The 27095-nt window shown below is 44.2% G+C and overlaps 1 protein-coding gene across 2 annotated transcripts; it reads right to left on the bottom strand.

The window, feature by feature from the left end:
* Positions 1-6112: 6112 nt before the first annotated feature.
* Positions 6113-26797, bottom strand: TSEN34 (tRNA splicing endonuclease subunit 34). 2 transcript variants are annotated; one of them, XM_040325683.1, is made up of 6 exons: positions 26679-26797; positions 18361-18699; positions 16458-16723; positions 14547-14748; positions 11498-11779; positions 6113-6316 (listed from the first exon to the last, which is right to left on the bottom strand). In XM_040325683.1, the coding sequence occupies exons 2-6, from the start codon at positions 18410-18412 to the stop codon at positions 6129-6131; spliced, it is 990 nt and encodes a 329-aa protein (XP_040181617.1). In that variant the 5' UTR covers positions 18413-18699; positions 26679-26797; the 3' UTR covers positions 6113-6128. The 2 variants fall into 2 exon arrangements, with proteins under 2 accessions (XP_040181617.1, XP_040181616.1); XM_040325682.1 differs by having other exon boundaries at positions 14547-14751.
* Positions 26798-27095: the final 298 nt, after the last annotated feature.

Below are 27095 nucleotides of genomic sequence, written 5' to 3' on the forward strand. Positions count from 1 at the left end.
ATTTAATTAAGTTGTATGTTCCATTAGATCAGTGGTCTCCAAACACCCCCCCCCCCCCCCTATTTTGAGGGAACAGCGCATTTGACCTGCTGCTCACACACAGGTCCATTCGTTCAGGTGAGCGGCTTGTACTTCTATTTAAGGATACCTGTTTGCTGTGTTTAGGGATCACACAACTGAATACCTCTGCGAGGTTCCAAGAGTCAGCTTAACCCTTTTATCACCCCGATTTGATCACTGTTTGGACTTTATTCATTATTGTTATTATTTTAAGCGCTGCACTGCTTTTTTCTATAGTCCGTCCGTCCCCCCACAGTAAGAATCACACCCAGGGAATACATTTAACCCCTTCCCTGCCAGTCACATTTATACAGTAACGGTGCATTTTTATAGCACTGATCGCTGTATAAATGTAAATGGTCCCAAAATGGTGTCAAAACTGGCCGATATGTCTGCCGCAATATCGCAGGCCTGACAAAAAAAAAACCGCAGATCGCTGCCATTACTAATAAAAAAAAAAAATCCTAAATCGATCCCCTATTTTGTAGGCGCTATAACGTTTGCGCAAACCAATCAATATACGCTTATTGCGATTTTTTTTTTTTTTTTAAACAAAAATATGTAAAAGAATAAGTTTTGGCCTTAACTGAGAAACTTTTTTATGGGATATTTATTATAACAAAAAATATTGTGTTTTTTTTTTTTTTTCAAATTTTTTTGTCTTTTTGTTAATAGCGCAAAAAATAAACCGCAGAGTGATCAAATACCACCAAAAGAAAGCTCTATTTGTGGGGGAAAAAATGATAAAAATATAATTTGGGTACAGTGTTGTATGACCGCGTAATTGACATTCAAAATGTGTCAGCGCTGAAAATTGGTCTGGGCAGGAAGGGGGGTTTAAGTGCTGAGTAATGAAGTGGTTAAAGGGACATTTTTTATTTATTTTTTCAAACAACTTTTATTTTTTATTGGATTTTTGTGTAAATATGAGATCTGAGGTCTTTTTGACCCCAGATCTCATATTTAAGAGGTCCAGTCATACTTTTTTTTTCTATTACAAGGGATGTTTTTTTTTTTTTTAATAAAAGTGCGCTTGTAAGACCGCTGCGCAAATACGGTGTGACAAAAAAATGGCAATGACTGCCATTTTATTCTCTAGTGTGTTAGAAAAAAAAATGTAATTTTCGAGCAAAAAAAAAAGTTTTAAATGTGTAAACACCTATGTTTACAAGTTAAATCTGTTTTTTCTGCTAAAAAATTTATTGTATAGTAATTTTCTAGCAGAAAAACAAATTTTAACTTGTAAACAAGTTTGAAAAAATAGGCTTGGTCTTTAACCACTTAAAGACTGAGCCTGTTTTTCAGACTCTGTGTTTACAAGTTTAAAACGGGTTTTTCTGATGCTAGACATGGCAGCATACATATGATATAGCCCCGCCCCTACATCCACCCACAGGACTCGTTTAACTCTCCTATAAAAGTCTGACAGAGATACCTCCCCCATTCTCCTTTTGTCCTCAAAGATCAACCTACGGACCGTTACATTCAGGATAAAGCCCCTTTTCCCAGATTTTTTTTTTTTTTTTTAATTTGTTACTATTTGCCCAAGAAAAAAAGAAAATAGATATATGTATATTTTTCACCCTTTTTTTCGCTTCCCTTATTTCTCTGTTCCCATGCAGTCCCCCTTGCATCTTTTGGTAACTTCCATCAGCATGAGCCTACCGCCACATAATCAAGACCACTGCGCTATTAGGTAAAGGGCGAACTTTTGGTAAGTAAGAAACGCGGGAGAAAAGAGTGCATCGAGCCCTGACGAGCGTGCCTTCTTATCTATTGCAACCCCGGCCGCTCACACCCGCTCAAGGAGGTTCAGAGGCCCTCTGGATCATCAGGATTTTTTCAGGGCGGAGCAGAGCAGATACTGGCTGGAAAAAGCGCCCAGAGGCGATTCAGTTTGCATGCGTTGCGTTATACAAGTCAGTCATTCATTCATTCAGTGCATGAGTCCAATCGGGACAATGGCTTCTTGTATTCCGATGATCTTTTGGGCTCACTGGAAACTCAGTTTTCCAACAAGGCTTCCTGATGCAATGGAAGAGTTTGTCTAGCCCAGCCAATCAGGATCTCCAGCCAGAGGCACCAGAGTTTATGGTGATAAAAAAAAACTACTAAATGGCTTAGTCTATTAGGGCTGCAGCCATGGATCATTGTTGCCACAGATGCCAGCACAGCAGGGTGAGGCACCACCTGCGAGCATCTCAAGATTCAGGGCAGGTGGGAATTTCCCACTCAGGGCCTAGTTTCCAATATTCTGGAACTCCTACCAGCATTCATTACATTGAACACTTTACTGCCACACATACATGGTCTGCCAGTCCTACTCCGTCTGAACAACGCGGCAGAAGTCCTATATACAGCGACAAGGTGACATGCACAGCCAATCCCGCCTGAGAGAGGTGGAACCAATCATGACTTTGACCCAGCAATATCTCCAAGATTTGAGGGCCATATATCTTCCAGGCTATCAGAGTTTGGAAGCGGATTGTCTATCCGAACAATTCAAGGATCCAACTAATGGTCCCTTCACCCATAGTGTTCCAAAGGATCATCCATGAGTGGGGGTTCCCGCAACTGGATATGTTTTGCCTCATCAGCCTACTACAAGGGGAACCGGTTCCTCACGCTACCCTCATCCATTAGTGGAGGGGACAGATGCCTTTACCAATCCTTGGGTTGGGCAACTGGCCTATACCTTCTCTCTAATTTCTTTAATCCTGAAATTCCTGATGGGAATTGACAGTCATCACAGGTTTTCCTTACTGGCCTCACAGACCATGGGTCTCTCTGGCAATGGGTATCAGCGTGTGCACACCGATCACTCTGCCGGTAACTCCTCATCTCCGCTTGTCTGAGGGAGATGTACTATATCGGCAACCATCACGACTAACCTTAGCAGCCTGGAAATTGTAAGGCAGAGGTTACAAGAGTTAGGATGTTTTCCAGAGGGGATTAGAACTTTACGGAGTTCTATGAAAGGGTCAATCAATGCTATCTACTCCAGAATATGGATTAGGTTCACAAGCTTTGCAGCTGGACATCAGTTTGACCCTAGTGGCCCAAATTTATCTCAAATCCTGTCTTTTCTACAATCTGAATTGGATTTGGGGCTCAGTTTGCTTAAAGTGGAGGTTCACCCTAAAAAACATACTTCTGACATGTACAGTATGCTGGTATTTGTTTTATTTTTTTTCTGTACATACCGTCTTATAGTTCTTTTTCACCCGGCTTCCAGGTTCTCACTCCCGCAGGGAATAGGCGTTCCTATGAAGAGGCAAAGATGATTGACATGCGGATAAGGCGCGTCACGCGTTCCGAAAATAGCCAAACTGGGACTCGGCTCTATACGGCGCCTGCGCACAGACTAGGAGCCGTGTAAAGCTGACTGCGCAGGCGCCGTATAGAGAGCCGAGTACCAGTCCGGCTATTTTCGGAATGCATGGCACGCCTTATCCGCACGTCAATCATCTACGCCTTTTCATAGGAACGCCTACTCCCGGCGCGAGTGAGAACTTGGAAGCCGGGTGAAAAAGAACTATAAGACGGTATGTACAGCGAAAAAAAAAAAATACCAGCATACTGTACATGTCGGAAATATGCTGGATGTAATGGTATATAATTGTTTTAAGATGAACCTCCGCTTTAAGGTGCACATTTCAGTCATCTTGGCCCTTACCCAAAAGAAATGGGCAGCAAACCTGCTGATGGATCTCTTCATGAGAGAGGAACTTGGACTACGCCCTCCCAAGAGAAATAGGTTCCCTCAATGAGACCTGGCAGTAGTCCTCAAGTTCCTAGCAAACCCTCATCGTATTCTGACAGAAGACTGTTCTTTATGGGAGATCTCCTTAAAATCGGCTTTTCTATTAGCCATAATTTCAGGGGAAAGTGTGTCGACTCCAAAAATTTGGGGCGACAGAACCATATTCCATGTTCTTCCCAAACATGGTTGTGCTAAGACCATTGGGTCATTTTTGTTCCAAAGAGTGGCATCCATATTTCATCTTTCCAGTGAATGGGTACTTCCAGCCTTCCCAGCGGAATCGGATGCTGATCTGCACAAGTTGGACATTCCAAAAATTCCTCAAAGCCTATCTCGGGCTACTTTTTACATTCAGAATCATGAAAATTTAAAGAGTAAGGGGCTTCGGCCAGAACAATCTCGGCCTGAATAGTGAAAATATTTACTGGGCATGAAGAGACGGGAAGGATCCTCCAGAGGTGGTTAGAGCTCATCACTCAACCAGGGTGATGTCATCTTCTTGGACGGCACAGGCAGGGTTGTCTCTGGAGACAGTCTGCAAAGAGGCTAGCTGGTCATCACATTATATGTTCTTAAAAAACTACAGGGTGTATCCAGCAGCTCTTACTACAGTAGAGTTTGGGAGGAAGTTTACAGCATTAAACCCTCCCTCTCAAAGCTCATCATTTATCATATGTATGCTGCCATGTCTGGTGTCAGGAAAATTGTATCAAATACTTACCGTAATTTTCCTTTCCTGATGCCAAGACATGGCAGCATACGAACCCTCCCTCTGATCTTTGTGCTTTATACGGAGAATGGGGCAGGTAGCTCTCTGTCAGACATTTATAGAGAGTTAAACGAGTCCTGTGGATGGATATAGGGGCGTGGCTATATCATATGTATGCTGCCATGTCTTGGCATCAGGAAAGGAAAATGACGGTAAGTAGTTGATACAATTTTCAATTTTTTTGCTAGAAAATTATATATTATACATTTTTTTTCTAACACCCTAGAGAATAAAATGGCGGTCATTGCAATACTTTTTGTCACACAGTATTTGCGCAGCGGTCTTACAATGCACTTTTTCTTAAAAAAAAAGTTTTGAATAAAAAAATAAGACAACAGTAAAGTTAGCCCAATATTTTTCATTTTGTGAACGATAATGTTACGCCGAGTAACATGATACCCAACATGTCACGTTTCAAAATTGCGCAGGCTCGTGGAATGACGTCAAACTTTTACCCTTAAAAATCTCCATAGGCGACGTTTAAAAAATTCTATAGGTTGCATCTTTGGAGTTACAGAGGAGGTCTAGGACTAGAATTATTGCTCTCGCTCCAACGATTGCGGCGATACCTCACTTGTGCCGTTTAAACACCGTTTTCATATGCGGGCGCTACTCACGTATGCGTTCACTTTTGCACGCGAGCTCGACAGGTCGCTTTAAAAAAGTTTTGTTTTTGTTTTCTTATTTATTTTATTTACACTTTTTAAAAAAAAAAAAGTGGGTCACTTTTATTCCTATTACAAGGAAAACCGCCCCAGTGTGAAAGACGTCTGAAATCACAGTCCAGTGTTAACACCACTGCAAATCTTTTTTGCGCAGATTTAGGGTCCTTTCACACGTGCGGACCGTTTTTTAGATCAGTTTTTTCATCATCAGTTGATCCGTTTTTTTCATCCGTTTTTTTTTTTGTTAGAACTTTATTTTTATTACATATTTTGATGAAAAACTGATGTTAGCGGGTCGGATGTTAAACGGATCGTCCGCTAACATCCGTTTTTTTGACGGAAGAAAAATAGGGTTTTCTTCCGTTCAAAAAAACGGAGCTTAACGGAGACGAATGTTAACGGACGTTATCCCATTGGAAAGCATTGCAATCAGTAAAAGTATGTATGAAAAAATGGACGAACGGTCCGCACGTGTGAAAGGACCCTTATAGGAATAAAATTGCACTAAATTTGCATTGAAATCACACATGGCAAGTAAAATTTGCAGTGTATGCCGCTTTAAATTCGCAGCTCATAAGTATGAACCGGCACTGCCAATAAAACCTAGAAGCCGATTGCTTACTATGCACACCTGCACCACTTTAGTATATCTCCTGCTAACATGTAAACCTGCTGATACATTTTCCTTTAGAAGCACAATTGGAGTTGCGCAGAGGTGTACTAAGTGCTCATTACTTACTGCCATCTGCATGAACAAACTCAATTTCACTTCTTCTAGATGTTACTCATATTCTCCATGACATTTGGTGCCATCACTGTGGGGAACATTGCCACAAAGTAGAACAAACAAGAAACTGTGTGCTGAAATGTTTTACTGCAATCCTGACCATTGTAAAGAAGTGTAAGTCACTAGTCCCTCTTCATTAGAGGAACACAGCAGTACAGTCTTCTTGACATTTGTTCCCAGTCTTCCTGCAGTGATAATGTCTCTTAGTGGGATTTCTTCATCTTGTGGAAAGCAGATGGCGATATAATGTGCATGGAAGCGCATCGGGTCTCCTGCATTAAAACAAATACATTTTCATAAGCGAGTCTTAACTGAAACACATATAATACAATTTGTTAGAGGGTGAATGTTGCTGAGACTAGTGAAGAAGGATGCAGTGTAGTAACAATCAATGTGACGGCTCTTATTCAGATTCATTTCCATCAGGATCTAAAGTGGCAGCCATGTGCCAGGTTAGAGTTGCCCTGCATGCTTACAATAGCCAGGTGTCACACTAATCCAATTATTATAATTTTTTATTATTTTTTTTGCAGAGGCTGGCTTTTTTTTTTAACCACTTCAGCTCCAGAAGGTTTTAGCCCCTTCATGATCAGGCCATTCGTTGCTATTTGGCACTGCGCTACTTTAACCACATAAGGACCGCCTCCTGCACATATACGTCGGCAGAATGGCACGGCTGGGAACATGTACGTCCTGTACTAGTACCTAGCCGCGGGCGCGCGGCGCACTCCCGTGACCCGGTCCGAAGATGCAGGGCCAGCGGACGCGATCGCCGCTGGAGACCCGCGATTGGTCCCCGGAGCTGAAGACCGGGGAGAGCCGTGTGTAAACACGGCTTCCCCGTTCTTCACTGTGGCAGCTGCATCGATCGTGTCATCTCTTTTATAGGAGGACACAATCGATGACGCCACACCCCCCTACAGTTAGAAACACATATTAGGTCATACATAACCCCTTCAGCGCCCCCTTGTGGTTAACTCCCAAACTGCAATTGTCATTTTCACAGTAAACAATGCATTTTAAATGCATTTTTTGCTGTGAAAATGACAATGGTCCCAAAAATGTGTCAAAAGTGTCCGCCATAATGTCGCAGTCATGAAAAAACGTAGAAGAATACATATCGGCCTAAACTGAGGAAAAAACGTTTTTTTATATCTTTTTTGGGGGATATTTATTATAGCAAAAAGTAAAAAATATAGCATTTTTTTCAAAAATGTCGCTCTATTTTTATTTATAGCGCAAGAAATAAAAACCGCAGAGGCGATCAAATACCACCAAAAGAAAGCTCTATTTGTGGGAAAAAAGGACGCCAATTTTGTTTGGGAGCCACGTTGCACGACCGCGCAATCGTCAGTTAAAGCAACGCAGTGCCGAATCGCAAAAAGGGGCAAGGTCCTTTAGCTGCATAATGGTCCGGGTCTTAAGTGGTTAAAGACCAAACCTTTTCTGACATTTGTTGCTTACAAGTAAAAAAAAAATATTATTTTCTGCTAGAAAATTACTTGGACCACCCAAACATGATTTTATATATATATATATATATATATATATATATATATATATATATATATATATATATATATATATATATATCTAATTATCTGACGTTCTGGACTTTCAGTGGGGATATCTGAATGATGGGTACAGCTACAGGCATCATTCAGATATCACTATTTCCTGCCGGCGATTCTGTGTACCATAAGGATGATCATAGCGGCAGTGTCATCGATTGATCGTTCTTATAGGTAACGCGACGTGACGTCCCTCCCGCCGCCGCCATCCGATGCTTCTCTGGGCTCTCCCGTGCCATCAGGGACCCGGAGAAACGATCGGCCGGCGATGGATGGGAAGCATAGAGATGACTGGTGACCAAATGGTCACCAGTCATCTCTATGTCCGTCGGAGGCCTGGGCACAATGTTATGACGTCATGCCCGGGTACCCGGAAGTAAACAAAGCCGCAATCGCATGAGATCGGTGATTTTTTTTTCACAATCTCATGCTTTCAGCCTGGAGGAGAGATGTGGGGTCTTATTGAATCCAGCCTTGCCATTGCTATGAATGCAGCCTCTCCATTGCCATGAATGATCGATGCTCATCTGCAGCCTCGGAGGGGAGGCGGGACGACCGCCAACAGATTACATAGAGGAGAATCTCCTGTTTACACAGCAGCCTCTTTAATACAACGTCCCGCCTCCTATGATAGACAGAGGAGTTGTCCAATGGCAGCCCAGGAGACAAGACTTCCTATTACAGATGCCGCAGAGAAAACAGGAGATTCTCCTGTATGCAATTTAACAGCACTTATTCCCCACCCCTTCCTGTCCCCTTTCGAGGCAGCACCGATAGGATGTCGTCTGAATGCACAGGGGACATCCTGGGACTATCAGTATCCTGTTGTTCCTTCATTAACCAGCAGGCTGGGGTGCATGTTCTTGACTATGCTGTATTGCTACCATAGTAAAGGTTGAGGACCTGGTTGTGCTGTCCTGCAGGAATACCTAGATCACTGGCTTTACTAGTCAAGTCCAAATCATTTGGCAATTAAAGAAAAAAAAATCACGTGTGTATTTCTACTGCGCTTGGTTATTTATCTGTGAGCTCAGAGCTCCGCTTTACTAAAGGAATACGCAGCTGTTCTCATATTATTTTTAGATATAAAATGTTAAAAAGGAATCAGCTTAAATAAACATAAAGTAATCAAAGTGCTAATGCATTCTTTAAAAATGGACTGAAGTGTTATTTCTGAATAAATGGAGGCAGATATACTGTATGTGCTCATTACATACGTAGGCTCCAATTCTCTCGCACAATGCAAGTCTATGAGTCAGACAGCTAACCTCAAATACATTCGCTGTGTGGCTTACAGCATTCAGCGTCATTCATCCTCCCTACTGTTCACAACTACAGAGCTCTCTATATTGGTTTAGCTACAAAGCTATTTTCAATACAATAATAAAATTTGCAAGTGCGAGCATGTAAAAGTGTGACAAATAAAATAATTATTTACTGAAAATACACAAAACCTTCCCTTTAAAGACAGAATAAGAAAGCAGGTAATACTGGCACGCAGGTACTTGGTACCGGCTGAAAGTCTTTCGATAGTCATGTCAGATTTAGGCTGGGTTCATATACACTATATTACCAAAAGTATTGGGACACCTGTCTCTACACACACATGAAATTTAATGGCAACCCAGTCTTGGTCTGTAGGGTTTAATATTGACTTGGCCACCCCCTTTGCAGCCATAACAGCATCAACGCTTCTGGGAAGGCTGTCCATAAGGTTTAGGAGTGTGTCCATAGGAATGTTTGACCATTCTTCCAGAAGTGCATTTGTGAGGTCAGGCACTGATGTGGACAGAAGGCCTGGCTCGCAGTCTCTGCTCTAATTTCATCCCAAAGGTGTTTTAGCGGGTTGAGGTCAGGACTCTGTGCAGGCCAGTCTAATTCCTCTACCCCAAACACACTCACCCATATCTTTATAGACCTGGCAACATCACTGGAAAAAAATGGACTCATGTTAGTATTGGGGGGGGGGGGGGGGCTACTGCACACAGAAGGTTTCTTGTTATCTTAAAGCAATTTTTAACCCCCAAAAAAGAAGGATCCTTCTCCTTTAAAGCATTTTATAAAGCACAGTGCTGTGGCCCCCTGTAACACCTGGCTGATCCTGCCAGTTTCTGCCCTCCCCTTTGTAAACTGACCACGGTTCATCATGGCTGCAGAGCCCTGACACCATGGTCAGTTTATGTGCTTGGTCATCTGCAGCTCTCCTGTCCTCTTATGTGCTCCTGTGTCCCCCTCCCTGCCTGTGTCAGTGCCTGCCCCCTCCACTCCTGCTGCTCTCTACTATTTAAAACGTATATAATCCTGCTGGTTCCCTAATAACAGGAGCTCTCGTCTCTGTGTTTAATTAAAAAAAAATGCCTCCTTTACTGTATTTCACAGCGGCTCCCCTCGGTCACATGACCGGCCAGCTCTCTCTCTCTCCTCCTTGCGTCCTAGCATGTCCGGTTCAGCTCTCTCCTCATACGCTGTACACACTGATTGGTATAGCGTGTGAGGAGGGAGACTGCAGCAGCAGCAGCATGCCCATATTTACCTCATTCATGCCCATATGTGCCTGATCCACGCCTCATCAGTGCCTCATCCGTAATCACTCATGCCACATCCATGCCTCACCAGTGCCTTCAGTGCCTCACAAGAGTGTAATAGGGAGTCAGGAAATGTTATTTGCAATTTTATGTCCCTAGAGCATCTGATGGTGCCCCCTGAATGTTGGGCCTCTGTATGTGGCCAGGCTGTGTAAAAGTCTTACATATGGGTGCAATTTGCGGTATGCACATGCTATGTATTAGAAATGGACAACTTTGAGTAAATAAAAAAAAATAAAAAATGTGTTATAATTTTCACATTTTACAAAAACTTGTGGAGAAAAATTACATGTTCAAACGACGCATAATGCCTCAAACTTTGCGTTGAGCTGTTTGCTTTCCAAAATTGGGTCATTTTGTGGGTGTTTTCATTGTCTTGGTGCTCCAGGGCCTTCAAAGGTGTGATAGGTTGTCTGGAAATTATATGTGTAATTTATGCTCCTAGAAAGCCTGGAAGTGCTACTTGCATTTTGGGCCTCTGTATGTGGCCAGGCTGTGTAAAAGTCTCACACATGTGGTATCGCCATACTCAGGAGGAGCAGCAGAAAGTGTTTTGAGATGTAGTTGCAAGTATGCATATGCTGTGTGTGAGAAATAACTTTGCAATATGACCATTTTGTGTGTGGGGGGGGGGGGGGGGGGGGGGGGTTGACTTTTGCATTGCAAGAATTGTGGGAAAAAATGACAACTTCAAAAAACTCCGCCATGCCTCTTACTAAACACCTTGGAATGTCTATTTTACAAAAGGGGTTCATTTGGGGGGTATTTGTACTTTCAAGGCTTGTCAGTGTCTCAAAAAATGAGACAGGCCATCAGTACATCAGGTATGATCAATTTTTAATGATTGCCACTATAGTTTCTAGACCACAGGTGTCAAACACAAGACCCGCGGGCCGAATCCGACCCTCCAGGCCAGTTCATGTGGCCCTCGCACCTCTCCTGCAGCTGCAGGAGAACTCCAGCATCACTTCAGTTTATTTAGCGCAACTATATATTGTTTTTTCTATTGTTATCACATGTTTGTGTTGCAGCTTTTTTTCACTATATTTAAATCATATCAATTATTTCTACTATTAGCGCAGGATAACCCCCTCTTTTTCCATGACTGAGTAACTGTCATTCAAAATGTGTGAGCACGAAAGCCGAAAATTGGACTGGTTAGGAAGGGAATATAAGTGCCCAGCGGGGCAAGTGGTTAAAGTGACTTTGCAAAACGAAAATTCACTTTAGGTGAACATTCTCTACTCCTTTAGTAAATCAACTCCATTGTTTTCTTCCAGCTGTGTTCATACAATACCTGGATAAACAAGAAAGTCTCCACCAAACTTGCTGCCACTGGTGAGGTAGTATCCCTTCTGCCAGAGGTCCCTTAAAACCTTGAACCGTAATTCATGCTTTGTCTGCCCAGGGTAAGGCCAGTCTAGTGAGGCTTTGCACAAATCAACCTCTTCTTTACTGTGTACATTAGTCCTAGCAGTTGGAATTTGCACCATCATGGCTTCCTCAGGGAAAAGGAAAGTATTTTCTAGGTTCTGAAGCTCTTTAATAGGTCCAAGTGAGGAGGATTCCATTGATTCTTCTGTATAAAATCAAAGAAAAAAGAAGAAGAGCGGTGTCCGTTATCTACAAATCATTGTAGTATATCTGCACGAGACAACTATATTTGCTGATAAAATAAGCAGGCTTTACTTCCTTATCAATCCACTAAACTCTGTATGACCGAAGACAAATTCTGTGCTGTCCCTAATCATGGCAAACTCCAATAACACTCGGCTGTCAAAGGCCAAGTCATCCTTGTCTGGGCAGTAATTTATATATGGAGCTCAGAGCAGCTGTACAGGGAGGTGTGCTACCATTAAAAGGCGTTTTTAACTTAATGCATAGAAAGTTTTAACCGCTTGCGGCCCGCGTAGCGTCATTTGATGTCGCAGAATTTGAGAAATTATATCTGAATGATGCCTGCTGCTACAGGCATCCTTCAGATATCAACTTTTAGACCTGTCCCCACTCTCCCCCCGGTGCTTCTCACGGCTCGCCCCTGTCTTCGGCGTACCGGAGAAGGAACTGACCGGCCCCGGATTCTGACCAAAGAGATGGTCCCCGGAGTCTCTATGATCATTCGGGGTCTGGCATGATGTCACTTCTGGCCTCTGCATTTGAAAAAATATGACTACCTCGGCTGGGAAGCCGATATCTTTTTTTTTTTTTGCCTTTTGATTTCAGGCTTTCCAGCCTAGAGGTGAGATGTGGGGACTTATTGACCCCAAATTTCACTGTAAAGAGGACCTGTCAAGCACTATTCCTGTTACAAGGGATGTTTACATAGGAATAAAAGTGACCTAAAAAAAAATGTAAAAAGAAAGTGTCAAAATAGATAAAATTAAAGTACAATTAAACATTTTTTTTTTTTTTTTAACCACTTAAGACCCGGACCTTTATGCACGTAAAGGACCTGGCCAGTTTTTGCGATTCGGCACTGCGTCGCTTTAACTGACAATTGCGCAGTCGTGCGATGTGGCTCCCAAACAAAATTGGCGTCCTTTTTTTCCGACAAATACAGCTTTCTTTTGGTGGTATTTGATCACCTCTTCAGTTTTTATTTTTTGCGCTCTAAACAAAAATAGAGCGACAATTTTGAAAAAAATGCAATATTTTTAACTTTTTGCTATAATAAATATCCCCCAAAAAGATATAAACTTTTTTTTTTTTTCCTCAGTTTAGGCCGATACGTATACTTCTACCTATTTTTGGTAAAAAAAAAAAATCGCAATAAGCGTTTATCGATTGGTTTGTGCAAAATTTATAGCGTTTACAAAATAGGAGATAATTTTATTATTTTATTTTTTCCGTGACTGCGACATTATGGCGGACACATCGGACAATTTTGACACATTTTTGGGACCATTGTCATTTTCACAGCAAAAAATGCTATAAAAATGCATGGTTTACTGTGAAAATGACAATTGGGAGTTAACCACTAGGGGGCGCTGTAGGGGTTATGTGTTTTTCTAACTGTAGGGGAACGGGGCTGGATGTGTGACGTCATTGATCGTGTTTCCCTATATTAGGGAACACACGATCAATGAAGCTGCCACTGTGAAGAACGGGGAAGCTGTGTTTGCACGCAGCTCTCCCTGTTCTTCAGCTCCGGGGACCGATCACGGTGGCGATCGGGTCCGCGGATCCCGCGGCCATGGAGCTTCGAACCTGGCCGCGGTCGCGTGCCAGCGACCCATGCTGGGCACTTAAAAGAGGACGTACAGGTACGTGCTTGTGCCCAGCCGTGCCATTCTGCCAACGTATATCTGCAGGAGGCGGTCCTTAAGTGATCAAAGTGCCCCTATCCACATGTGCTTGCTTGCAGAAGCGAATGCATACGTAAGTTGCGCCCCCAAAATGTAAACAGCATTGAAATAATTTGACCTCCTTTGTAACTCAAAACATGTAACCTGTAAAAAAATGTTAAAGCGTCGCCTATGGGTATTTTTAAGTACCGAAGTTTGGCGCTATTCCACAATTTTGAAGCGTGACATGTTAGGTATCTAGTTACTCAGCCTAGCATCATCTTCCACATTATACAAAAGAAATTGGTCCAGCGTTACCGTTTTGCTTTTTAAATGCATGAAACATTTTTTTCTCCCAAAAAATGCATTTGAAAAATTGCTGCACAAATACCGTGCGAGATAAAAACTTGCAACGACCGCCATCTTATTCTCTAGAGTCTCTGCTAAAAAAAAAACATATAATGTTTGGGGGTTCTGTGTAATTTTCCAGCAACAAAATTATGATTTTTACATGTAGGAGAAAAATGTCAGAATTGGCCTGGGTACCAAGTGGTTAAGGTAAAAAAAACCTTTTACCTTTACAATCACTTTAAAGTGGTTGTAAATAAATAAAAAACTGCAAAACAAAGGCATAATGTGCTAGTATGCATAGCATACTAGCTCATTATGAAATACTTACCTTATATCGAAGCCCTTACAGAGGTCCCTGTACACTGCTCCGGCGACATCGCTCCCAGAGTTTTTCCCAGTATCGCGGGCTCCAGCGCTGTGATTGGCCGGAGCCGCGATTACGTCACTCCTGCGTGTGGGAGCTGCAGGTAATGGCACACTAGCTGAAGCAATGGCACAAACGTGCCATTGCTTCAGTGCGCATGTGCCGATGACGTTGGCACATGCTGATATGGGGGATATCTCCTAAACCATACAGGTTTAGGAGATATCCAGGGTAGCTACAGGTTAGGGTTGTAAGGGTTTACAACCACTTTAAAAGACCAAAAAGAGGCTAGGAGAAGAAGTTTATGATTTGGGATTACACACAATTTAATAAGCACCAGCACCCACCTTCTTGTTCCCCATGCCGTCTCTTTCTCTTGCTTCTACCTTTCATAATACTCTCTGACATGCTTTCCAGGGTGCGCTTTTTCTCCTCCAAAGCCAGTCGCCGCTGCTCTTCATAGCTATTCTGCAGAAAGTTCTTGAAGGTCTCAACCTCTGCCTTCGAAGACTCCTCCTCGTGTACAGTGGTGGAAAGACTTGTGCTCTCCTGCTGATAAACAAGTTATGATTGTTTAATTATAAAAAAAAAAAAACAACACATCAAAATGGCAAATAAAATATATAACAACACATAACTACGTACAAGACCAGTACAAGAGTAAATGTAAATTACGCTACACAAGGATGGTGGTATTAATGAACCCTAAAGCTGAGTAAAAGAATATCTAAAACCACAGCTTTTTTTGTTAGTTTGGGGTGGTGTGGTTACAGTGATATTAACCACTTGTCTACTGGCCACTTTCACCCCCTTCCTGCCCAGGCTAATTTTCAGTGCTGTCGACATTAAATTACAATTGCGAGGTCATGCAACATTGGACCCATATGACATTTTTATCATTTTCACACAAATAGAGCTTTCTGTTGGTGGTATTTAATCACCACTGGGTTTTTTATTTTCTTCTAAATAAAAAAATAAAGACTGATAAGCACTGATGAGGCTGCACTGATGAGGCTGCACCGATAGCTGGCACTGATAGGCAGCACTGGGACTGCACTGATAATCAGTGCCCTGATTATTAGTGTACATGTCCCTTTTAGAGACGCCGGTTATCAGCTCTCTTGTCCTCTTCTCATGCTGTCAGCATGAGGAAAAGCCTGCCGATAACTGGCTTCTGTTTACATTTGTGATCAGCTGTGGCTGGACACAACTGATCACACGATAAAGAGCCGATGATTGTCTCTCTACCTCAATCTGTCACCAGCATAGTCCTCTGGACACCGCTATTACCAGGCGTTCCGCCCATGCCCAGCAGCAGGCGTGATCACGGGATGCTGTATAGGAAGTAGCCGTCTGTGCTGTAGCCATCATTCGGCTATAGTATGGCCGGTAAGTGGTTAAACATAAAAAAAAAATATATATATATATATATATATATATATATATATATATATATATATATATATTCCTGCCCCCAGAGCAAGCAGCTTGCTATGGGGCACCCGAGCAGGCTCACTCTCAAGCCGCTGCTCTGCATGTCCATTCACACACAGAACCATAGCTCAGCCCTGTCCTCTCTCTTTCTCCACATTGGCTCACTGGCTGTGATTGACGGCAGTGGGAGCTGCTGCTTCAGCCAATGAGTATTGAGTGTCCCCAGAGAGCCAAGGCTCTGATGCACATTGATGGATTGCGATGGGGCTCAGGTAAGTATTGGGGGGGCTGCTGCACATAGGTTTTTTATCCTACTGCAAAGAATGCATTAAGGTAAAAAACCTCTTGCCTTTAGAACCACTTTAAGGATTAATACATCTGCCAGGTTATGATTTCTCTCTGTGTATCTGCTAGGGAGAATGACTCTCTCAACTGGTCCTGGGAACCTGTGGTACAGAGACAGAAAGCGAGAAGAAATTCAACATTTTGAGTTGTCATCACAATAAAAATAGACAAAAAAATCTTCCAATGGGGACAGTGATAACTGTCTAAGATGGGATTTCCCTCATTTGAAGAGATTTCCTCTCACTTGCTGTTGTGTCTATGGGACAGGGAGTGAAGGCAACTCTCATCAACGGGACACCAATAGAAATAAAACCCAACAGGGTTTTATACACTTTGCATCACAACAGAAAGCTTACTACTAAAATAGGAGACAAAAGCACTCAAGGCACATCAACACTGAAGGTAAGTACCTAATGCTTTTGCTTATTTTGTATTTTTTTCTTAGGTAAACTGGAGCTTTAAAATGTTACAATACAAACCGGAGGTAAATCACTGGGATCTGCATGTTCCTTTTCTTTGAAGCTTCCACGTACAAGTGTTGCTGCCCCGATTTCTACTAGTAGTCTGGTCTCCTCAGGTAGAAGTCCTAGTGGAAGGCCCAGACGGGAATTCTGCTGAGGTTTTCTCACCAAAGCTCCTACAAGCTTCCCTACCAGGCCATGTGTCTCCCGTATCTTCCGAGCATCTTCTATATTCCACACAAAGGCATTTCCTTCCAGAAGGTGAATCACAATCTTAGAGCTCTCTTAAAAGAAAGTAAAAAAAAACAACATTAGTAGAAAAGTACAAATCTATTTATATGCTGCGATGCTATAATAGAATTAGCTTCCTCTATAGCCAGCTTTAGAGAATGGTAACTTCTCTGCATAGCGCTACTCCTTCTTTGTCCAAGACAGTGTAGAGGAGGTGTCCAGGAACACACTTCACTGCATACTGCAGGTAAGACATACTCACCTATATACATTTATATTTAGCTGCTTGCCCACAGTTGAGCATTAGCCCCCATTCACATTGTAACGCCGCGTACGCGGCGTATTTTGCCGCGATTAGGTTACTTCTTTTTTTTTCACAAAGAACTGCCATTGATGTCTATGGCCGAACGCCAATGCCGCCTGAAAAAAAGGGTCCGGGACTTGTTTTCAGGCGACAGGCGTACAGCGTTTATGAGATGTGAACCATCTCCATAGACATCAATGGCAATTCTCCCCTCCAGCGGCACGAGCGTCGGGCGTTTTGTCGCCAAGGTGTGAATGGAGCCTTAAAGTAGTAATAAACCAACCCTCAATGTTTTTTAAGCTTGACACATTGAGTCCAATAAAATAAGGGTCTTCCAGTAAACTGTTTGTCAATATTTTTACCCCAGCACTTGCAGTTTATAATGTTCAATGTTGCTGGCTTCTGCCGTTTAAGCGCTGCTTCGCTGAACTTCTGATCTTAATTGACAGAGTTAACAGTGGACAGAGTAGTCTGATGCCAGTCTTTTAGCTTGAAAAAGGGAGAAGTGGGGGTTGCAGGGAAGTGCCTTGCCCTCCTAGGTTACAGGGCTGTCTGTTTCTAGTGAAGCACACAGTGTAGTCGCTGCATGCAAGGTAGATTATTATTATTATGCAGGATTTATATAGCGCCAACAGTTTGTGCATTACAGTTCAATACAATGGGAATAGGAGGGCCATGCTCATGGAGCTTACAGATGCCACAGGATGATGCAAGAGAAAGGAGCCACCCTGAAACAGCAGTCATGGCACCAGCTTAAAGCGGAGGTTCACCCTAAAAGAATTATATACCATCCCGTCCAGCATACTTGCGTCAGCTACAGTATGCTTTTTTTTTTGCGCTGTGTTTACCGTTTAATCCCTCAGTTTCTTTTCAGACTCCCGCGGGAAGTAGGTGTTCCTATGAAGAGGGGGACATGATTGACGTCCGGCTATGGAGCGTCACGCGTTCCGAAAATAGCCAAAATAGAACTCGGCTGTATACGGCGCTTGCGCAGTCAGCTCCTAGTCTGTGCGCAGGCGCCGCATAGCGCAGTGAAGAGCCGAGACCTAGTCCGGCTATTTTTGGAATGCGTGACGCGCCATAGCCGGACGTCAATCATGTTCCCCTCTTCATAGGAACGCCTACTGAAACGAAACTGAAGGATTAAGCGGTAAATACAGCGCAAAAAAAAAAAAAGCATACTGTAGCTGATGCAAGTATGCTGGATGAGATGGTACATAGATGTTTTTTAGGGTGAACCTCCGCTTTAAGCTGTAACATAGGCAGGGATTTAAAGATAAAGCAGCTGCATACTCTAAAGATAACGGTTAACTTCCTATTTTTATTCTCAGTACTGAGTACCCTTGTCATTAATGGAATATAGAATATTGCCTGTCCATGCTTTACCTGGCTTGGCCATGCTGAGCTCACTGTCTGCCCCCTGATCGCATGTCTCCATGTGTTGGGTAGGATAGGATCAGCCGTGCCGATTACTCCACCCCTCTGACTCTATGTTGGGTAAGATCAGCCGTGTCGATATCTCCACCCCTCTTCAAGGTGCTGGGTAGGCTCAGCTGTGCCGATAGCTCCGCCTCCTTCAATATGTTGGTTACGGTTTGCTGTGCCGATAACTCCAACCTTCTGCCTTTATGTTAAATAGGATCATCTGTGCCGTTAGCTCCACCTCCTCAATGTGTTGGTTAAGATCTGATCTCTCTCTCACCAATATTCAGTTGACAGATGTCTCTGGAAAGAAACATACATATATAAATATTACCTGAAAATGTTCTATTGAGTTAAAGGGGTTGTTGTGCTTGCCCCCTCCCTTGGACTACAGGAGAGTCAGGACGCTCTCTACGTTGCAGATAGAGAAAGGAGCTGTGTGCGTTAGTGGGCGTCCTGACTCTCCTGTAGTCCAAGGGAGGGGGCGAGCACGACACTCCACACCAGGGAGAAAGCCTCACATTACTGTGTGGAGTTACAGACAGGAAGTGAGGATTTCTCCAAAGAAATAAGGACATTTAAAAGCAAAATGGAAGGATGAGGTAAGTGAAGGAGGACTGCACTAAGGTAAAGGAAGCTATTTACGGAAAAAAAATTGTACCTTTACAACCCCTTTAAGCCTAGTACACATCACTAGTTTTTTTGTTTTTGTTTTAGGAAACAAATAAATGACAGCTCCAGTCGCTCTCTTCTCATTGGGCAGATCGATAGCAGTGGCAGCCATTGGCTCTGGCTGCTGTCAATCAAATGCTGTCACAAGGAAGCAGGGGGTGGGCCAAGTTGCCTGGCCTGTGAGCTAGCACGGACGGGTGCCCCCATGGAAGGTGCCTTTCCCTGGGGGCACTCCCTGAAGATAAAGGGCCTAGACTAGAGCATTGGCGGGAGACCCCAGTAATGGAGGCTCCAGGCTGCTTTGTGCAAAACGACTGCACAGAGCAGGTAAGTTTGTTATTTTAGTAAAAAAAAAAAAAATATGAAGGTTTAACCACTTAAAGACCGCCCACCACATATATACTGCGGCAGGGCTCCTCTATTGCGCGAAACAACGTACCTGTATTTCATTTCGTGCAATAGCTGCTGTGGGCGTGCATATGCCCCGTGCACGGAGCTGGAGACAATCAGTGGGTCCGACGGACCTGATCGCTCTACAGGGAGGCAGAACGGGGATCTGCCTATGTAAACAAGGCATATCCCCATTCTGACAGGAAAGTACACAGAGATCTTCTGTTCCTTGTAAGCAGGAACACAGATCTCTGCGTTCTTCCTGTCATTCTGTCCCCCACACAGTTAGAAAAAACTCCCAGGGAACACACTTAACCCTTTGATCACCCCTGATGTTAACCCCTTCCCTGACAGTGTCATTTATACAGTAACAGTGCATTCTTTTTTTTTTTAGCACTGATCGCTGTATTGGTGTCACTGGTCCCCAAAAAGTGTAAATTAGTGTCATATTTGTCCGCTGCAATGTCGCAGCCTTGCTAAAAATCGCTGATCGTCAAAAAACAATAATAAAAAAAAAAAATTAAAGGTCTATAAATCTATCCCATAGTTTTTAGACGCTATAAATTTTGCACAAACCAATCAATATACACTTATTGGCATTTTTTTTACCAAAAATATGTAGAATACATATTGGCCTAAATTGAAGAAATTCGATATTAATGTTTTTTTTTTTTTTTTGCGTGTATTATTTTAAATTGTCAGTCTTTTTTTGTTTATAAGAGATGATCAAATACCACAAAAACAAAACAAAAAAAACTCTATTCGTGGGGAAAATAAACATTAAAATTATTTGGGTACAGTGCCGCACGACTTCATAATTGTCAGTTAAAGTAACGCAGTGCCCTATAGCAAAAAATGGCCTGGTCATTAAGGGGGTAACACCTTCCGGGGCTGAAGTGGTTAATATCACTTTAAGCGCAAGTTCACCTTTAGCACTAAAAATCAAATTCGCTTAGATATCACGCCTATCCTAGATAACAATCTTAAAGCAGAACTAAAGACAAAAAAGGAAAATTTATTATCATACTTACCGTAATTTTCCTTTCCTGATGGACTCCATGGCAGCCTACGTGTGGGTTAATCCCGCCTCCTCTCCAATGTGATAGGACCCCATACCCATAAAAGTTAACTCACCAGTAGCACCAGTGTTCCGTAACTATCCCGACTCCATAATTTCAGGGTGGGAACTCCGTCTGCCATGGAGTCCATCAGGAAAGGAAAATTACGGTAAGTATGATAATAAATTTTCCTTTTTCCTGACTGACTCCATGGCAGCCTACGTGTGGGAAATAACTAGCCAAACACACGGGTGGGTATGCTGAACAGAAATATATTTAATTTGTCCCGTCAGCCGACAAGACAGATAAACCAAAATTTACAGAAGACAGTGCTGCAGGTTCAACACAGTAATGGGACATAAAGGTGTTTATAGAAGACCAAGAGGCCGCTCTACAAATAACGTCTGGCGCCACATGACGGGCTGCTGCCCAGGAAGCTGCCATCCCTCTCGTGGAGTGAGCTGTTACCGCCTGCGGAGGAGCCAAGCCCTTTGCACAATAAGCCTGTTGTATCGTCTGGACAATCCAGGATGCAATTGTTCTTGAAGATGCCTTCTTCCCTTTGTTCTTGCCTGAATGCAGGATGAACAGGTGATCAGATCGTCTGAATGTAGATGTAACTTGCAGATATTCAGTGAGTATCTTGCCCATATCCAGAGGGTGAGTCTCATCAGAATCTGGGTTTTTAAAGGTAGGGAGAACTACTTCCTGATTCTCATGGAAAACCGACGAGACCTTCGGTTTGGAGCCCAGCATGGGTATCAGAACCACTCTGTCTGGGAAAAAGGTGAGAAATGGCTCCTTGTGACCTAGAAAACCGATCTCGGACACTCTCTTGGCCGAGGTGATAGCTACCAGAAAGGCTACTTTGGCTGAAAAGTTCTTCAACGAGGACGGGGAGGGCCCCGACATACTAAGTCCATTCAAAAAGTCAAGTACTAACGGGAGATCCCATTTGGGGAATCTTGGCTTCCTCAGAGGTCTCAATCTTGAGGCTCCACGAAAAAAACTGTTTGATTAGTGGATGGGTTGCCCAAGGAATTCCAGAAAAGGCTGAAAGTGCTGAGATTTGAACTCTTAGTGAGCTTACAGACAGAGGTAGGTCTAGTCCTGATTGAAGAAAGCTTAGGATGTTTTGGATTTCTGGGTTCTTGAAGGAACTGCCCGCGGTTAAAGAAAATTCCACAAACTTAGACCATATTCTACCGTACACTTTATTTGTGCTTCCTTTCCTTGAGCTCATAAGGGTAGAGATCACCCGAGAGGCGCAGCCAAGGGTTTCTAACCTTTCCCTTTCAAGAACCAGACCGCTAGTTTCATTTGAGCCGGACAGGGATGGAGGAGCGTTCCCTGGGAGAGAAGGTCTGGTCTGCATGGTATTAGAATTGGGTCCTGAAGACTCAGGTGAACCAGAAGAGGGAACCATGGCCTGTTCGGCCAGCATGGAGCCACCATTGTAATTTCTACTTCTTCCGCAAGAAGTCTCTTCAGGAATTTCAGAATTATTGGGATCGGGGGAAAGGCGTACGCCCTCTGAAACCACCACCGATCCGTTAGGGCATCCGTCCCGATTGCCTGGTTGCAGTAACCTCTTGTGTAGAATTTTTTCAATTTGGCATTGTTCGGAGAAGCAAAGAGATCCACTTGGGGATTGACTCCCAGGGACAAGATCCAACGGAAGGACTGATCGTGGAGAGACCATTCGTTGACGTCCACCTGAGTTCGTGATAGGAAATCCGCTTGGGAGTTCTGAATACCTGGAATAAAAACCGCCGTCAGGTTGACTAGGTTCACTTGGGCCCATTTCATAATGGGCTCTACTTCCTGGAGAAGGGATGAGCTCCGAGTCCCGCCTTGTCTCTTGACATATGATACTGCTGTGGTGTTGTCCATCCTTAGTATTACTGACCTTCCTTTCAGCAGTTGTGAAAAGGACTGTAGGGCACACCAGGCCGCACGAAGCTCCAGGGTGTTCGAGCCTGGATTGTGGAGGCGAGCGTCCCACCTGCCTTGCGCCATGCTTGTGCCGCACAGGGCCCCCCAACCGGAGCCACTGGCATCTGTCGTCACTGTGACCCACGAGACTGGAGCGATGGAGTGACAATTCAGCAGATTCTTCGGTTGAAGCCACCAGAAGAGGCTGCCCCTCATTGACGTTGAAATGTGGATCCGCTGATTCATGCTCCCTGATTTCCACTGCCTGAGAAAGCCGGATTGGAAGGGACGTAGCCTCCAGAGCGCCCATTTTACCATTGGTGTTGTGGATACCATTGTCCCAATGATCTTCAAACATTGATGAGCTCTTAGGTGACGAGTACTCAAGGCCCGGGAAATCCTCTCCTGAATTACCGGAATTTTCTCTGTTGGTAGAGAGATGGTCTTCCTTACTGTGTCGAATTGAGCACCTAGATAGGTTAGACACTGAGTTGGCTCCAGATGGCTTTTTGCCAGGTTCAGGAGCCACCCGAATTCGGACAAGGTCGCGATGACCTGATCCCTCTGTGCCAAGAGAAGGGTCTTGTCTTGGGACAGGACCAGGAGGTCGTCCAGATAATGATACAGACGAATCTTCTTCAGCCTGATGAGAGCTACCAGAGCCAAAAGAACTTTGGTGAAGACCCGTGGGGATGTTGTTAGGCCGAAGGGTAGGCACACGAACTGGAGGTGTTCCTGGTTGACATAGAACCTGAGGTATTTGTGCAGCTCTGCTGCTACTGGGACGTGGAAATAGGCATCCTTTAGGTCCACGGAAATCATCCAGTCGCCTGGCTGTATTGCTTGTTGGATGGTTGATAGAGTTTCCATTTTGAACTTTTTGTGTGTTATAAATTTGTTCAAATATGTCAAGTCTATGACTGGGCGCCAGGTACCGTTCTTCTTTTGTACTAAGAAGAGAGGGGAGTACACCCCAAGAAACTGTTCGTCTTTTGGGACGTGTATCACTGCTCCTTGAATCTTCAGGAGGTGAATGTAGTCTAGAAGGACCTGTTTCTGCTCCAGTGACCCTGGAAGAAGGGTGGAGATGAACTTTGGACAGGGAGGACTGGAAAAGGACCATGCGTGTCCTGAGGTCACGGTCTTGATGACCCAAAAGTCCTTGATTGAGGCCGCCCAGACGTGCCGATAAAGGAGTAGACGAGCTCCCACACGATCCGCTTGGGCGGGCGTTGTCTCAAAAAGATTTCCCCTTGTCGCGTCCAGTTGACGCCTGAGTAGTTGGAGTAGGTTTCCGGTAGGAGCCTCTACCTCTGCTCCAATTCCTTCTGTAGTTTCCACCAGGCCTGTAAGCACGAGCTTCCCTAGCGCGGTCCGGGCTGTATCGCCGAAATTGAGGCATTTTTCTTCCCGTTTGGCGCTTGTCCTGAGGAAGGAAACCAGACTTGCCGCCCGAGACTTTGGAGATGGCATCATCTAGCTTGTTGCCAAACAGGGTTGATCCTTCAAAAGGAATCTTGCACCAATTCTGCTTCGATGATGGGTCGGCAACCCAGGGGCGTAGCCAGAGGGCCCGTTTCGCGGTCACAGAAGAAAGCATAATCCTGGCTAACAGGCGGATTAAGTCAACGGAGGCTTCGCCCAGGAATGCGACCGCCAGTTTTAACTCTGCCGTGGCTGAGTTCTTGGCTAGTTCTTCAGAGACGCCTTTGAGGAAAGAATCAACGTTTTCCGTCCAGGCTTCCATGGCCTTTGATAATGCCGCTAAAGCTAGAGCCGGTTTGCAGGCTGTGCCCGCAAGGCCATAAATTCTTCTGAGGTCCTGGTCCATTCTTCTGTCCAGGCCATCTTTGAAAGAGACGGAGTCAGCAATAGGTAAAGTGACGTGTTTAGCAAGTCTCGTTACTGCCGCATCTACTAGAGGAACATTCTCCAAGTGTTTGACCTCTTCCTGTTTGAAGGGATAGAGCTTTGAGGCTTTGTTAGCCATGGAAGATTTCTTGTCCACCTTGCTCCATTCCTCTTCAAAAATACCCTTTAGTTCAGTCAAGAACGGGAACGTAGGGCGTTCTTTCCCCAAGCGTTTAAAATATTTTTTCTGCTTGGCTGGAGAAGCGGGTTGTTCTTCCCATAAGAGAGCCTCTTTAATCGCTTTGACGAGTGGCGTCACCTGCGCGAAGTCAAATTCTAAGCCTTCTTCGTCACTCTCTAGGTCACCTTGAGGAGAAGCCGGAGTGGAGGCTTGAGGCCGGGAAGGACCTGGATCCTCTAGGATCTCCAAGTTTGGAGAAGCAGACCCGTCAGTGTTGGTCTGAATCTGCGTGTGGGGCATATGCTCTTTTAGAGTTCGTTGAACCACACGTTCCACCAGAGACTCGATCCGATGACCTTCAGTCTCTTTTTCCCCGACCGCATGGGCGTAGCATCGGTCGCACAGTGACTTGCCCTCCGGGACATGAGTGTCACATCCCCAGCAGGCTCTGCGATCAGAGCGACTATCATGGCGGTGGGAGCGGTGTCTTGAGGAGGAATGTGAGCGTCTCCTCCGGTGGGAAGATGTAGATGGAGAACTCCTTTTGGATTTTGATCTGGAAGAATGATGCGGTCTGGCAAGGTCATGGGACTGGATTGCGGAGATAGGATCTGGATCAGGAGGGCTTTAAAGAGAGACACATAGGGAGGAAAATTGTCAGACAACACATATTGACTGTGACTTCCACCCCTAGCCCCGCCCTTATCCTGCACATACCTTGTGCGTGAGGGCTGGCCACCTGTAGACGGTGACTGGTCCATGACTTAGGACCTGCGTAAAACAGCGATACGGATCCGAAAAGGAAGAAAACCTAAAGTGTCAAAATAATGGAAAGATAAATGCATTGTCCCTTTAAGATTTTTTTTTTTTTTTTTTTAAAATCCTGTTATTATTATATATTTTTTTTTTTTTTACACAAATGAATAAATAAATAAATTATTAATACATTAAATAATTTGAATGACCAACATTTTAAAATCGCTTGCACAGATGAGAAGCAATACTATATGCTAGTACAACATGAAAGGCTAATACAGCAGGGGGAGCCCTGCTCACTGACCTGGCAAAGAAGAGTATCGCTCTTTGCGGCTGCACGCCTGATCAGGGAACATCCCAATGTGCATAGGCGAGCAGCCGCTTTTTAAATCACCCGCCGGTGACGTCACCTGTCGTCCGCGCGCCTGCGCGGTACAATCGATGCGACGGCGCGTGCGCGGCCGCCGCAGATTCGACAGACTGCGCATGCGCGAAACCAGGCCTCGCTCTGAGAGTGGGCACAGCGCATGCGCGGGGTACTGGCGCTCGCGACCAGGAAGCAAAGTGCGAGCTGGAACGCAGAAGCGCTCCAGCCGCCATGGGGACAAAAACAGACACAGAAAGACAACAAATAATACAAATAGGCGACTGCCATGAGAGAATAGGACCTTGCCAGCCGTGATGAGACGTCTTCAGCACACATAGCAAACGCCCAAAGGGTTGCTGCAAAAGCTCTCCACCCGCCCATGGCTGGGATCCGAGCTGCACCGCTCAGGTGTGCCATCCTATTCCTGTCCTGAGAAGTTTCTAAATTCATGGAGGAGGAAAAAAAAGGAACACTGGTGCTACTGGTGAGTTAACTTTTATGGGTATGGGGTCCTATCACATTGGAGAGGAGGCGGGATTAACCCACACGTAGGCTGCCATGGAGTCAGTCAGGAAACATTGTTTTCTCTATTTTGGAAATGATAGGGAATCCCTCTAAAATTAGGGAATTCCAGGGTGTCACCGCTGGAAGATTTCCCCTTTCTTCCTGTTTAGGTGTCAACCCAAAATTTTGGCTCCATTTACATTTGGCTTTTTGGTACCTTGGGCACAATCGCTGCAATTCTGCCAGTGTTCTCAAATCACACTGCAATCGCAAACCGCCGATTCGAGTGCCATTCATTTTCAATGGCAGTGTGGTTTTGCCACGATATGATAAATCGCGCAGCGAAGGCTGCCGTCCAAAAGAAGCTTAATTTTAAGCGCCAAGCGTTTGATGATAACAGTAGACAGGACATATAAGAAGGATGAATCTCCATTACAGGGATACAAATAATAAAAACTGACAGGTGTTCCACTTCCTTTACACTCCATCCTAAACTAAACAAAAATAACGTTTTGCCTTTTGTTACACTTTAATGTGCATCATCATTTTTTTTGGAAAGTTTGCTTACCCCTGTCATCTGGAGCTTTTATTTTCTGAGTCATTTTAAAACATGCATTCAAAGCTTCTCTTCCTACTTCCTGTTTCCTTACTGCAATGTCATCTGGGAGTGTAGTTCACAGAGCTACCAGGAAACTACAAATCCCATGAATCATTGCATTCTCCATGTGTCTGGATAGGAGGGACTGGCCAGGCACATGAAGCGTCTCACTTTCGCCTTCCCCGTTATCTCCACACGGCTGTGACTGGGGAGGGAGAATGTGATGAGGAGACGCATGGGTTCTGAAGTCAGGGTGTCTCATTGTTTTCACATTATTATTATAAAGGATTTATATATCGCCAACATGAGGGAACACAGTACATTTATAATACAGGAGGAAACAGAGGGCTATGCTTCTTAAAGATTACAATCTAATACAGAGAATGA

Source organism: Rana temporaria, chromosome 10 (assembly GCF_905171775.1).
Source record: "Rana temporaria chromosome 10, aRanTem1.1, whole genome shotgun sequence".
Lineage (NCBI taxonomy): Eukaryota > Metazoa > Chordata > Amphibia > Anura > Ranidae > Rana > Rana temporaria.